Genomic DNA, 12,862 nt, shown 5'->3' on the forward strand with positions numbered 1-12,862 from the left:
GAACATTAGGGAGGGATGTGGAGGAGAGGGAAACATCCCATTGTCCTGGCAGACAGTGAGCTTGGCAGGACGGGAGTGTTCAAATCCCTCAGGCCTTTTAACTCCACCCTGTTGACAGCTGGCTGCCTGCTAGAGCACAATGCTTGCCCTGACACACAAACACTTACATCCGGGGAGCACAAAAACACCAACAACAAAGGCGATTGTGAGGGAGGTACTGTAAAATAACTTGGGACTGTTTGCTGCACTTGAAAGCATTTTGAAGATTTAATGTGGAATGTGATGGAACCTGTGTAAGTATGGTGATTGTTCTTAGTAGGCTTCTGCAGGGAGATGTAACGTACAGTTGTGTTATTATTTATGCAAGTGTGAACTATGTTTTCCAAAATACGTTTGGTCTCAGTCTGAAAGATAATGTATTTATTAGCACTTGCGGCAAGAAGGAGCTGGATGTGAAAATCAGCAGAGGCCTTTCTACTAATTGTGTCTCTGTGTTGCTCTGTAAAGAGGTCTTGACTTGTCCAGGCGTTACCCTCCGTCTCGTCCATTGACCACAGGCTTTCTTTTAATATTTTACGCTGCTCTTCAGCAACACACCCTCGGCCTTTTTGAAGGTCTTTTGGTCAGTGCTACAAACTGCGAACATACACATAAATGAGACATGAAAAATACATTTGCTGAAACTGTCCCAATAAAACAAGACAAAATCCATATCTCTTTCTCTTCTTGGTTATTGGGTAAAAGCTGACTAGAAAAAAAGAGTTGTAAATGGGCATTTTAAAGCCTCAGTATTTAAGATTTTCACACTGGCTAGTGGTGCGCTAAATGGATTATAAACGACCTCGCCATTAAGCGCATGATAACTGCTACAGAAGCCGTGGCGTGTCATAAATGTGACAATGTAAACACGTCCTCCATGTATTTGGTACCAAGCTACTGCTAATATATAGTCATCATGTGAAATGTTTTTTAGCACTGTTGCCAAGTCCGCTATTTTTTTTCTTAAATCGCTTGTAAATTCTGGGAGTCACTCGTTTCTGAACGTGCAGTGGTCTAATATGGGGTCCAATATAAGTGACTGTAAACACCAGTAAAGAGCCCGGCTTCTGCTGTTTCACGACAGACAGTGAGCGGGCCAGCTGATATCCCGCCGCCCCTCCGCGTACACACATACTCCCTGAGAGGGAGATGGAGACGAACAAACGAGCCGTCTCTGCCAGGAGGACAGAGCAGTTGCTGCTCTACGATGCCCTGTTTCTAACATAAAGCCAAAATAAACTTCACTCTTATATTGAATCAACTTGTCGAGCAGGAAACCTGCAACCTCCACATCCATTTTGAATCCCGCTCCTTCATGAATTGCCTCCACCTAGCAGATATACACTCTCGTTTTTTCCCAGTTGTTACTATGTTTTCTTTTCTTGATTACTTTATCTTCCCTCTTGCTGGATAAACTGTATGAATAGTCCTCAATTTCAACAGAAAATAGCATATGGAAGGATCTACAGTCGTCGTTGCTTGTTTTTTACTCCTCCACTGACAGCATGTTTTCATATAGGAGACAAATAGAAAAAGTGCCATTTTGGCCACTGAAATCAGAAATAGCAATGCAACATGATGCCTCCCAATGGGCGCACAGACACTTATGTATTTATAAACTACTAACTCTATGGTATGAGAAAGGTATCGTTTTTGATGTGATGTTATCAGACTTTTCCAGAATATGTATTTATAAAAGCAATACTTGATGTTTCCTAATTACAAGCCAACATTAGTTACACACTGTCCCTTTAAGGCTGGTTAAATCTCACTTATGTCAAATGACACTATCAATCAGTAGTTTCTTAAATGCCTTGTTCATCGATTTATAAAAATCTTTTGAAGGTTGTATTGACACATTGTTGCATTTTCCTGACAGAAAGCTACATTGGACTCTTTTACAGCTTTTTCCACTTGTAATGCTCATGGGTATACATGACAAAGGATCTATTTGATAATACCACTTCTACAGTAAATGCAGTCATTAGCTATATTTACGGGCACAAAATTTCACAATAGGATTAAAATGCATTTGGATTAAATATTTGGACATCCGCGGTTATGAAATTCCCCTAAAAACAACACAGAAGAAGTACTTCTGTCTTTGCTAAACAACAAAAATTAGTAAACAAAGCATTATAATACGTCTTCTGAGCACCCAGTTTGTTCGTCTTCTGAGCACCCAGGCTGGACTTTCACCAGGTTCTAATTATGGTTGAAACATTACTGTTAAGCAATTTTGAGCTCTTTTATTTTTCGAGCATAAAGGTTTATCGGGAGCCACGACAGTTTTGCTTCCCGACATATTTCTGCCACTCACCAACGAGGAAATACGTCACGTTTGCGTCGGGCACATATGCACACTTGGGTCAGTTTGCCACATTCGAAATAACTTGAGCCTAATTGTGTTTATTTGTACATTGATCAGATTATAAATTGGCATAATCCACCCCTCTCATTCGGAATACAATTTCATTCCGATTGAGCTTAATCCGATCATCATATATTGATTGTCTTGTTTACATGACGCATTTTTATTCTTTTTGTTTAATTTTTATTGGGTTTTTGTGTATAAAAAGCTTTTAACTTTTCTGATCAGCCTTCACCTCTCTGCCACTATCCAATCAGCCTTCCTGCCAATGCCTTGCAGTTAATCAGATCCACCTGCTGCATATAATTATCCTAAACTCTGGTCCCCTGTTTACCTGCTTACATATACCTGCCTTAGGCATCTCATCCCTGCCAGAACGTCTCTCTTCTCTCCTCTTTTCGCCTTGTCCGGTTTGATGTGTCTCTACCTGTCTCTACCAGTTTCTGTGTGCTCAGCCAGCTGGACTCTTCTGTTATGCATGCTGCAGTTCTGCCTGTTTCCCCGTGAGTTAGAGCTGCTTGTTCTGTCCGTTCTGGTGGTTCCCCGGTCCACATCGCCTGTTCTGGTCTTCCGCTACCTGCTTCCTCTGGTCTCCTGCTCATCCCTGCCCACCTGCATCATCAGCAACTACTCACCTGCCTAGTCTGGTTCTGCTTGCCTGCCTCACATGCCATTACTCACCCTCTCAATAAACCTTTTAAAAATACATAACTCTGTGTCCGGCTGAATATCGGGTTCACCAACAGTAATCATTACAGATCGGCCCTTTATTCCGATTACTTTTGTCCATGTAAACATAGCAAAAGTTTGATGTGAACATCAGGCAATCTGTTACTAGCAGTATGTCACGAAGAGACAGTGTATTCACATTTTAGGTGATGTAAAGTAGTCAGTCAGACACAAAATAGTATTTTAGCACCAGAGAAGGTGGTTCTCAAAGAGCAATTTGATGAAAATCTAGCATTACAGTTGGGGACCAGTTAAGGTTTGAGGATTAGATCAAGCCCATGATCAGGTCTTTGTGTGATTTTTTTTCTTTTCCTGTTTTCTAAAGAAAATACTATCAACTATCCTTTGCTTTAGGTAGTTTGAGGCTTAACAACTCTTTTTTTTTTTTATCTTTTTGTATTTTAAAGATATTCCGATAAACAGAAGCATTTTTGATTAAAGGTTGCTTTGAAAATGTAGATATTTTTAAATTCACTCCATTAAAGCTAAATGTAAAGACACTGTATAGTACTGTATGCTGGTTAGCTTTTTTCTTAGCATATTCTTTTACCGTGCGAGAAAACGTTGTGATTTGAGGCTCTTAACTCAGCAGTGAAATATCTTGAGAGCATGTAAAGGGATAAGCGGGATAGTGTCTAGAAGGTGGTGATAAGCGAGATGATGAAACCTTTTGTAAATAACATCAGAGAAGTTTAGAGTAGATTAGATAGAACATGAGATTCACTAGTTTATCATAAAGTGAGTTTATATCTCATTTAGCACAGCAAAACAAGTTAAAACTTTCCACGTTCTGGTAGAACATAAAAATGAGTGAGGTATTTGTTGATTTATGAAGTAGATAACAGTCTGAGACCACACCATGAAATAACACAAATTTTATATAAAGTATGTAGGAGGGTATATGTATCAGAGTGCCTTCAGAAAGCTTTTATCCCCCCGTAAAAGGTTTCACATTTTTCATGTTAAAATCATTAACTTTAATTAATTTATCATGGTTTTATGTGATATACCAGCACAAATAAGTGCACAACTATAAATTGGGTAAATTATACATGGTTTCTAAAATGTTATTAAAGTAAAAGTCTGAAGAGCATGTGAGTATTTCTATTCACCTTTATTCCAACACCCCTAAATAAATTCTAGAGCAACCAAATGCAAAAGTCTAATAACTAATTTATGAAATTTAATCACAGTTTAAATACAGCTGTGAAGGTCACAGAGGTCTGTTAGAGAACGTCAGTGAACATATGGATCATGAAAACCAAGGAACACGGCATATATGTCTTGGCAGTTTAAAGCAGGGTCAGGCTATAAAACAAGATACCATTAAACATTTGATGATGCTTTGTTCAATCCATCTATCAAAAATCAAAAGAATACAGCAGGAGTGCAAACCTAGCAAGACAAAGCCATGCACCTAAGAGAAGCAACCAAAGCGCCCATGTTATCTCTGGAAGAGATGCAGAGATCCACACCTCAGGTGGGAGAATCTATCGACTAAACAACAACGTTTGGGCACTTTACAAATCTGGCATTTATGATTTAAGATTGGCAAGAAAAAAGCCACTGCTGAAAAAAGATACAATTAGTCCTATTTTCTGTTTACAACAAGCCATATAAGTGACACATCAAAGATGTGGAAGACAGTGCTCCATATGTATTATATCAAAATCAAACCCTTTGGCTTACTTGCAAAATTGCATTACAGAAACCTAACACTGCAAATGCCCCCGTAAATAAATAACCATCTTTAAATATGGTAATGGCAGCAGTGCTGTGTGGAAGTTTTGTTTTTTCATAAAGGGGATAGTGAAAATGGTCAGAGTTGATAGGATGCCTTGCACTAAATACAGTGCACTGCAAAAAGGGAACTCTAAGTACAATTTTCTTGATTTTTTTTGTATTTTTCATTGATTTGAGCAGGTGAATAAGACTATTTGCCAATGGAATAAGATTTTTGCACTTAAAATAAGAACAATTCATCTCCATCGTCTTATTTCAAGCGCAGAATATCTAATTATCTTATTTTAGGGATAAAAATACTCATTCCATTGGCAAATAGTGTTATTTAGCTGTTCAAATCAGGGAAAATATACTAATTTCAAGAAAACTTTACTTACTTTAAGTTCCCTTTTTGCAGTGTGTAATCTTGGAAAGAAAACCTGTTGGCGGCTACAAAGACTTGAGACTGAGGTGGAGATTTACCTTACGGCAGGACAGCGTCACTAAACTCAGGCGTAGCTACTATATGATGATTTTGATTAAAACATAATCGTGTTAGAATAGGCTAGGAAAATTTCAGACAGAAGTCAAACTTAGAATGTTTGGCATGACTTGAAAGTGATTGTTCACAAACACTTTCCATCCAGTATGACTGGCATCGGCCGATACATTTTGATGCAATGCGGTATATGCTATGATACATATGACCTCATTGCACCCACATGCTACTAAAGAAAGAATGTTTGTCATAAAATGTTTTTTCCATTTGTATTATGAGAAAAGGTTGTTACACTTTATTTGAAGGAGTGTACATAAGACTGACATTACACTGTCATAAACATGACATAACACCTGTTATGAACATAAATGACTCTTTATGAATGTTTAGGACTGTTGTCATTAATTGTTATTCGGTAAATTGTCATTCGGTAAATTATTATTATTATTATTAAACATTGTTTAAAATGTCTTTGTTATGACAACTTGACATTAACAGAGACTTAGACAACTTTATTTGTCATTTTGTATGCACAGAATGCGTACAGAATGAAATTTTGTTTGCATACAGTTTGAACATTTCAGTGAATTGCAGTAGATTTCAGAATAAAGTAACTTACAGGATAAAATTACAGGATATAGTGCAACAGTGATTTCACAGTACAGCAATTGAAATGTAAACAATGCAGGACAAATGTGGTACAGAGTCCAGTTTAAGACAAGGTTAAATTTAGGGCTTGATTTGGAATTAGGTTAAATTTAGGGCTTGAGTTGGGATTTGGTTAAGTTAAGGGCTTGACTTGGGGTTTTGTTAAGTTAAGGGCTTGTCATAACAAAGATATTTTGTCAACTTTGCTTTAATAGTGTAATAATTTAATTGTCATTTACCGAATGACAATTAATGACAACAGTCCTAAACATTCATAAAGAGTCATTTATGTTCCTAACAGGTGTTATGTCATGTTTATGACGGTGTAATGTCAGTCTTATGTACACCCCTTCAAATAAAGTGTTACCGAAAAGGTGAAGAAGTTGTGAGACACGGTTCATTTACAAACAGATGTCATTAAGAACACACCGTGAAGCAAAGCGTAGTATAGGTTATATGTGTATGAACTGTGCCAGGGGAGTGTATTACTTAGTAAAAGCATTCTAGATATCACGAATGTCCTAAATACAAGCATTAAACTAAAATGTTCCAACACAATGTTATTATTCTAAATACAATTTTACCTTGCTATGTAGGCTTGTCAGGAATGTGAATGTTGGGTTCGGTTCAGGTCTGAATTGCCGTTTGTTTTTTTATTTCTCAATAAAAAAAAAAATTCTGGTTTTACTGGCAGGTCCTCCATCTCCCCCGCGCAATCTGATGTTTAACATGAATGACACCTGCCTGATGCTGGAGTGGTCGCCTCCCAGCGACACCGGGGGCCGCCGGGACCTCACATACAACGTCCAGTGCAAACGCTGCGGCCCTGCGCCCAACCAGTGCCAGCTCTGTGAGGACGAGCTTCGCTTCCTGCCACGGCCTTTGGGCCTGACCAACGCCACCGTAACCGTCACGGACTTCTCGTCGCACGCCAACTACACATTCGAGATTGAGTCACTGAACGGTGTGTCCGACTTGAGCTCCTTCCCTCGGCAGGTAGCCGCCATCACCGTCAGCACCGATCAGGGGGGTGAGTATGCACAAATAAGCCCTTATTCACACCAACAGAGCTTCAGAAATCTTTTCTGCTGCCCTCACACCACTCTCAATAACCATCCTATCACCGCCTGGCTGCTGTGTATTGAACTGAGCATAAATAAGAGCTTAGTGAGATTGCTTTTTATGGCTAGAGGCTGAACACAACTGCTTTATAACTTCTTCATTTAGCTTTATTGGTATATTTAGCCTTCTTAGCAGAATTGCTCTGAAAGGGGCTTGATTCTGAATACATTTGATGTTTCTTAAACCACAAACTAGTTATCTCCCCATTAGTGTTTAGTGATACTACACATAAGTGACTTGGCTGTTTCAGATCAATTTTCATGACTCGTCCACATAAATTTGTACTTTATTGAGCATCTAATTGAGTATCTAAGTGTCTCCTAGAATGGTCTGTGTGACAGTTTGCTGACATGTTGTGCATTCGTCGACTCAGCACATATCAATTGTCATTCAACTTGTCCTTCTATTTGAATTATCTCATTTGCATCTAAGAAAGCATACTTTGGGATGACTGACATCTGTGATTGGGAGAGGGGACTGCATGTGACGTATAAAGAGAGGAAATGGACTGTCCAAGAAAAAACACATTAAAGAAATGTTTCTGGGGGCACGATACTTGTAAAAGAGCTGAAGGAGAGAAAAAGGTTTGGCAGAGATGTTCACAAAGGGAATAATACACGATTTAGTCTGAGAGTGGAATAGCAATCCAGAAAGTGTGAAGAATGCTCCAGAACATCAGTAAATTCCTAAAGATGACAATCAGTTTGTACATGATTCGTCACAACTTTGCATTAGTCACTTGATGGAAAGCAGAGTACAGAGAAATGTTGTGTATGCTCTCTTGGCTCAGTGAAAAAAAGACAAGAAAGAATATCAACCTTATTTCTAATGTGGCAGGGTGGGATTATTAAATTGTTTCATAAAAGCAGCATTGAAAACTTCCCAGCTAAAGGACTAAAGTCTGTTGTTGTTTCTTTAGGGATAATACAGAATTTGTGAAGGGCAGTTTGGTTTAAAACCTACGAGAAGTTGATGTCTTCCTTGAAGTAGCATTTAGTATGAATCCAGATTAAATGAAGCTAATAGCTAATCCATTTAAGGCCATTTTCAAAGCTTACCCTTACAGTCTTCGACATTTCTGATCTCAAAACGTGTTTATGCAAAAGCTATTTTTTACCTTTAAACTGTCCTCTTTGCTTTGGGTGGTACTTTCCACTTTTTAAGATGTTAGAAGACAGCTTTGGACTTGGTCCCGCTCACTCTGGCCTGTAGCCAGTGGCGTGCACAGACACTTTGGGAGGCAGGTGCTCAAGTGGGGAAAAGGGCACGTTGTGCAGCACCAGCACATGGAGCTGTCAGCTACCTTTGTAGTAAGAGATTTATTACAGGCACAGCTAGAACATCATGTGTATATATACCTATTTTAAATTAATAGCCATATGTTGTATGACACATAGTTTTAATAATATTCAACACTACAGATTGGTTTTTCAAACAATCAAAATGGCAATAACAGAACAAAATATTAAACTGCCCCACCACCTGTGGAAAAATCCACTTAAAATAAGGATGTATCTAAGGTGCATTTTACAAAACTCTTAAGATTCATAAAGCAACATAATTGATTAAATGTTAGATTAGTGACTCACAACCTGCCTTTAAGCTAAACTCAAATTTGAAACTTATATAACCCTTATTTATTTATTTTACTTTTTACACAGTGAGCACAATATGCTTGTCTTGATTACATTACTCTATACTTTTATCACAAAAATCATCTGCCCCATATAACCTTATGTTGTAACAAAGCAGGCTACCCTGACAGATTTACCAGGTATGGGTCACATGAGTTATCTACAGAAATCTGAGTAACTACTGACTATTCAGCTTAAATCTATAATCAGAAAAAGAGTTATAAAATATGTGTAGTGAAAACAGCAGAGAATATGGTCGTAAGAAGTATCATATTCATCTGCATGAAGCCAGTGTGATAAATGACAAAAACATTTCTTGGAAAGTTAAGATTAATTAGACTAACTACAGGCCCTGAGATCTGATGACAAGATGTCAGTTATTTAAATATTAAACTTTACTGTCCATGTCATATTTTTACAAATAGAAAAATGCAACTTAGCCTGCATGCCTCATAGTTAATGAGCAACAGAGCTGGTGTAACTCTGCTCACAACACCATAATTAGCATGAATGAAAAATGGGTGAACAATTCATGGGGCGCACAAGTTACCTATACTTGACTTGCCTTGTTTGAAACCAATTTTCAAAAGGGATTAGGTATGTAAAAAGAAAATACCGATATGGCGACGCTGAACCAAAAAAGTAACTTGTCCTTGTTATTTTATACTGCAAGTGTTAAACCTCATGTAACAGAGGCACACTATACGTGATACACATATTTATTTACATGAGTGGACCCGATATTTCACTAGAACATCAGGTCCACTCCAAATGTACGCGGCAAGATAAGAAACGGTGCGACAGACATGTAAGGAGACGCAGAGAGAAGTCGTATCTGCCTGTTTGTTTTACACTACATTTTTATAGTTCAACACCCCTTATTCCTGTGAGACGGTGTTCGGTGTATTGCATACTTACTCTTGTAATTTGTCATGAGCTTACCTGGAACTACTCACTTGCCCCCCTTCTCCCTGTTGGTTGCTTCTTCTCCTCTTCTCCCCTCATGTGTCCCGTTTCCAGACATGTTTGTTTTACCTCTCTCCTATGTTCTCTCCTTCCTTTCTCTCACCCTGCATCTTACTCTTGCGGCGAGCATCTGGGAGATATACATTTTCTCATAGAGCCACAGCACATTAACTGGATTATTCTGCGTCTCCGAGGACAGCTCCAGATAGTATATGCGACTCTGCGTTACACACCGACTTTTTATTTGATTAACATGCCTTGTTTAGAACATAGTCAAAGCTGGTCCCTTAGCTGTAGACAAGACGCATTTGAGCACTAATATAGCCAGCTGCTGCTATTTAGGATCCTCTGGGGAGGAGGCAGATTTATGGCTCGCCGTTAGTGATAAACAGCCTAATGCTGTACTTTTAACACTGTTACGTTTTCAGAAGGCAGAATTTGATCAGTGCTGTTAAATTTAATGAGAATCATTAAAGGGGTATTGATCACACAGCTGGCTGTGCTGGGTGTAACTGAACAATGTGCTTACCAGCCTGCGTGCTGATGAATACATAAATATGATGCGTAAATATTTTAAAGTGTTTGTGGATATTTTACGGTGCAATTCTTGTATTTGAGGGTGGGGTGAAATGAGCAAGGGATGTCTGAAAAAATTCTCGACGTTTTGTCTCTTCTAAACTAAGGTTTCAGGCTCATGATTACAACGGGTTTAGTATAAATCCACGTTTTAACATTCTGTCATGTTGGAATCACAAACTTTAATACATTTTAATGGGGTTGTATGTGATAGACCAACACAGAGTAGCATCTACTTGTAAAGTGTAGGTAAATTGAAACCTGCTTTTCTATGATTTTCACAAATACAAATCAGAAGTTTTATTTAGCTCCCTTGATTAAGATCCCTTTAATGTATATAGCCACATAATATGATTATTAAAAGAAAGACCAAAAACTGTTTGATCATGATGAAATAAGATGATATACACCAAACCTCCATCTTGATAGTGTTTTGATGGTCCTTTTTGAGCCAAAAAATAATTTGTTCTCGGGCACGATTAACAAATATAAACAGACGTGGCGACATCTACCGGCAGTATCGCTGAACTATCATAATGCCTGTTTGCTTAATTCATAGATCTATTGTGAATAATGCCAGACCAAACCTGACCCTCTGCAATGCCTCGAAGTAAAGTGGCAGCTCTGCATGATCGAAGACCAACCGTAATTAATTAAAGACACTGATATCCAAAAACTTTAAAAGCCTCATATCAGAACATTTACTCACATCAATCAACTCTGCGGTCAGATCTGAGCCTCAGTAGGTTTAGCGTCCGCTTCAGTGAACAGCAACATTCAGACTGTATTCCCAGTGACATTCCAGTCTTTTCCCCCTTGGAGTCATATTTTTTGCACTTTTTTCACTAGCCCTTGGACCTTTCTTCATCGTTTTGCTGGGAGATGCTAATAGCCGTTTGCCGCTTCCTTGTTTTAACCTCTGCTGTGTATGCACAGTACGTACTAAAATCATAAAAAAAACATGAAAGACTTTATTTACTGAAGAAATTTGCAAAAACAAAGCATAAAACACTAAAATAACAACTAATACACCAGCAGAATGTGATAATCTTTCATAAAAACTGACACATACTTTTTTTAAGTCAAATAACGTGGCAATGCACCTTTAAATAAAACCCATTTCAACTTACTTCTGATGCACCCATTTTGTCTTCCTGGCACTCTGGCTTGTTGAGAGATGCCAATTTGCCTCAGTGTCAGCAGTCTGAAAACTGCTGTTGCTTTTAAAAAGGTTGAAACCGGCCAAAGTGTGCCCAAGGTCAGCACATTCACTTCAGTCAAAGATAACCATGCAAACCATCTGACGAAAAGCAACATTTGCATGCAACAGTGATATGCATGCATGCTTTGGCACAAACACCTAAACTGCTCGGTGATGGGCTTGTTTGGAAAGGTGCACATAAAATTCATATACACCATTAGCATATTGTTGGCATCAGCAGAAGGCAGACAGCCATGTGAGTTTCAGTGTTTTCAGGAATCTGCTGTAATAATTTTACTCCGGCTATAAATAAATTAGAGTCTGTCATTAAAATGCATATGGACCTTTTTGGTTAGTGCCTTGTACCAGTAAAGTTAGTGTATGATTTGCTTTGCTGGCGAGACAACAGAGAATCATCCTTAGATTTTAGAAAAATACAGATCAGTATTACCAGCATCTGTGATATGGTGTCTTACTTTACACATTTACTGTCAGGATAATAGCAGGGTAATAGCAGGATAATAGAGGATTTTTAATCTAGTGGGGTGACATTTTGTTTTGCCTGAAGAAGTTTGAGTGGTTTGAAGAAAAATCACTGAACTTTTCTGAATCCCACATGAATACTTCCAAAAATACATCTGATTATCAGTAGAGCCACAAAGAATAGAAAAAGAAAAAATCAACTAGATGGCAAGTGACGGCTGTGGAGACTTAAGCAAGATGAGGGGCTCAAGATGAGGTTCAACAAGAAGGAGAGAAAATGAGATTTGGAAAAAAAGGGAAGAGGGCTTTTACAAGTATGAAAATCAGCACAGTATTGCAAAGAATCAAATGTGACGGTGTGAAAACCAAATCTGAAAAGCAGAATCAGAGAAGATGAGTGAGTGATCAAAGTGTCAAGAGTAAAGAAGACGGAGGCAGAGTAAGGACAATGAAATTTGAGCCGGGAAAGAATTTCACCCGGCATTTGACTACATTTTTTATAGTTTAAAAAGCTGCAACACCAATTTAGATCTGAGGGTTAGATTCCATAGTTTTACAAAGATGGTCTAGAGCAGGAGTCACTAACATTTTTGAAGCTGGGTGCTACTTCATCAGTACTGTGTCATACCAAGGGCAACCAAGCTCACGTTAACTTTGCGTAATATAAATATGCGTTTTAATGCTTTTGTCATTTTTAAATCTATGTTAATACAAGTATGATTAAAAAGGAAGAGCAACTGAATAAAATAGCATTATAAATGCAGTTCACTGGAGGGTTGTGCTATTTCTTTGAACAGGCTTGAGGTCAACACATGTGGTCATGGGGGGGGCTACACATGTTGGTGACCCCTGGTCTAAAGGCTGGAGTGTAA

At 38.4% G+C, this 12,862-nt stretch overlaps 1 protein-coding gene across 1 annotated transcript in view; it reads left to right on the forward strand.

Moving 5' to 3' along the window:
* The window catches only part of epha6 (eph receptor A6), a 184,092-nt gene that overhangs the window by 67,863 nt on the left and 103,367 nt on the right, over nucleotides 1-12,862 (forward strand). Inside the window, exon 3 of the mRNA XM_036139516.1 lies at nucleotides 6,703-7,038. Coding sequence (XP_035995409.1) covers nucleotides 6,703-7,038 — 336 coding nt within the window. The remainder of the gene's footprint in view (nucleotides 1-6,702; nucleotides 7,039-12,862) is intronic.

This window comes from Fundulus heteroclitus, chromosome 7 (genome assembly GCF_011125445.2).
Source record: "Fundulus heteroclitus isolate FHET01 chromosome 7, MU-UCD_Fhet_4.1, whole genome shotgun sequence".
NCBI lineage: Eukaryota > Metazoa > Chordata > Actinopteri > Cyprinodontiformes > Fundulidae > Fundulus > Fundulus heteroclitus.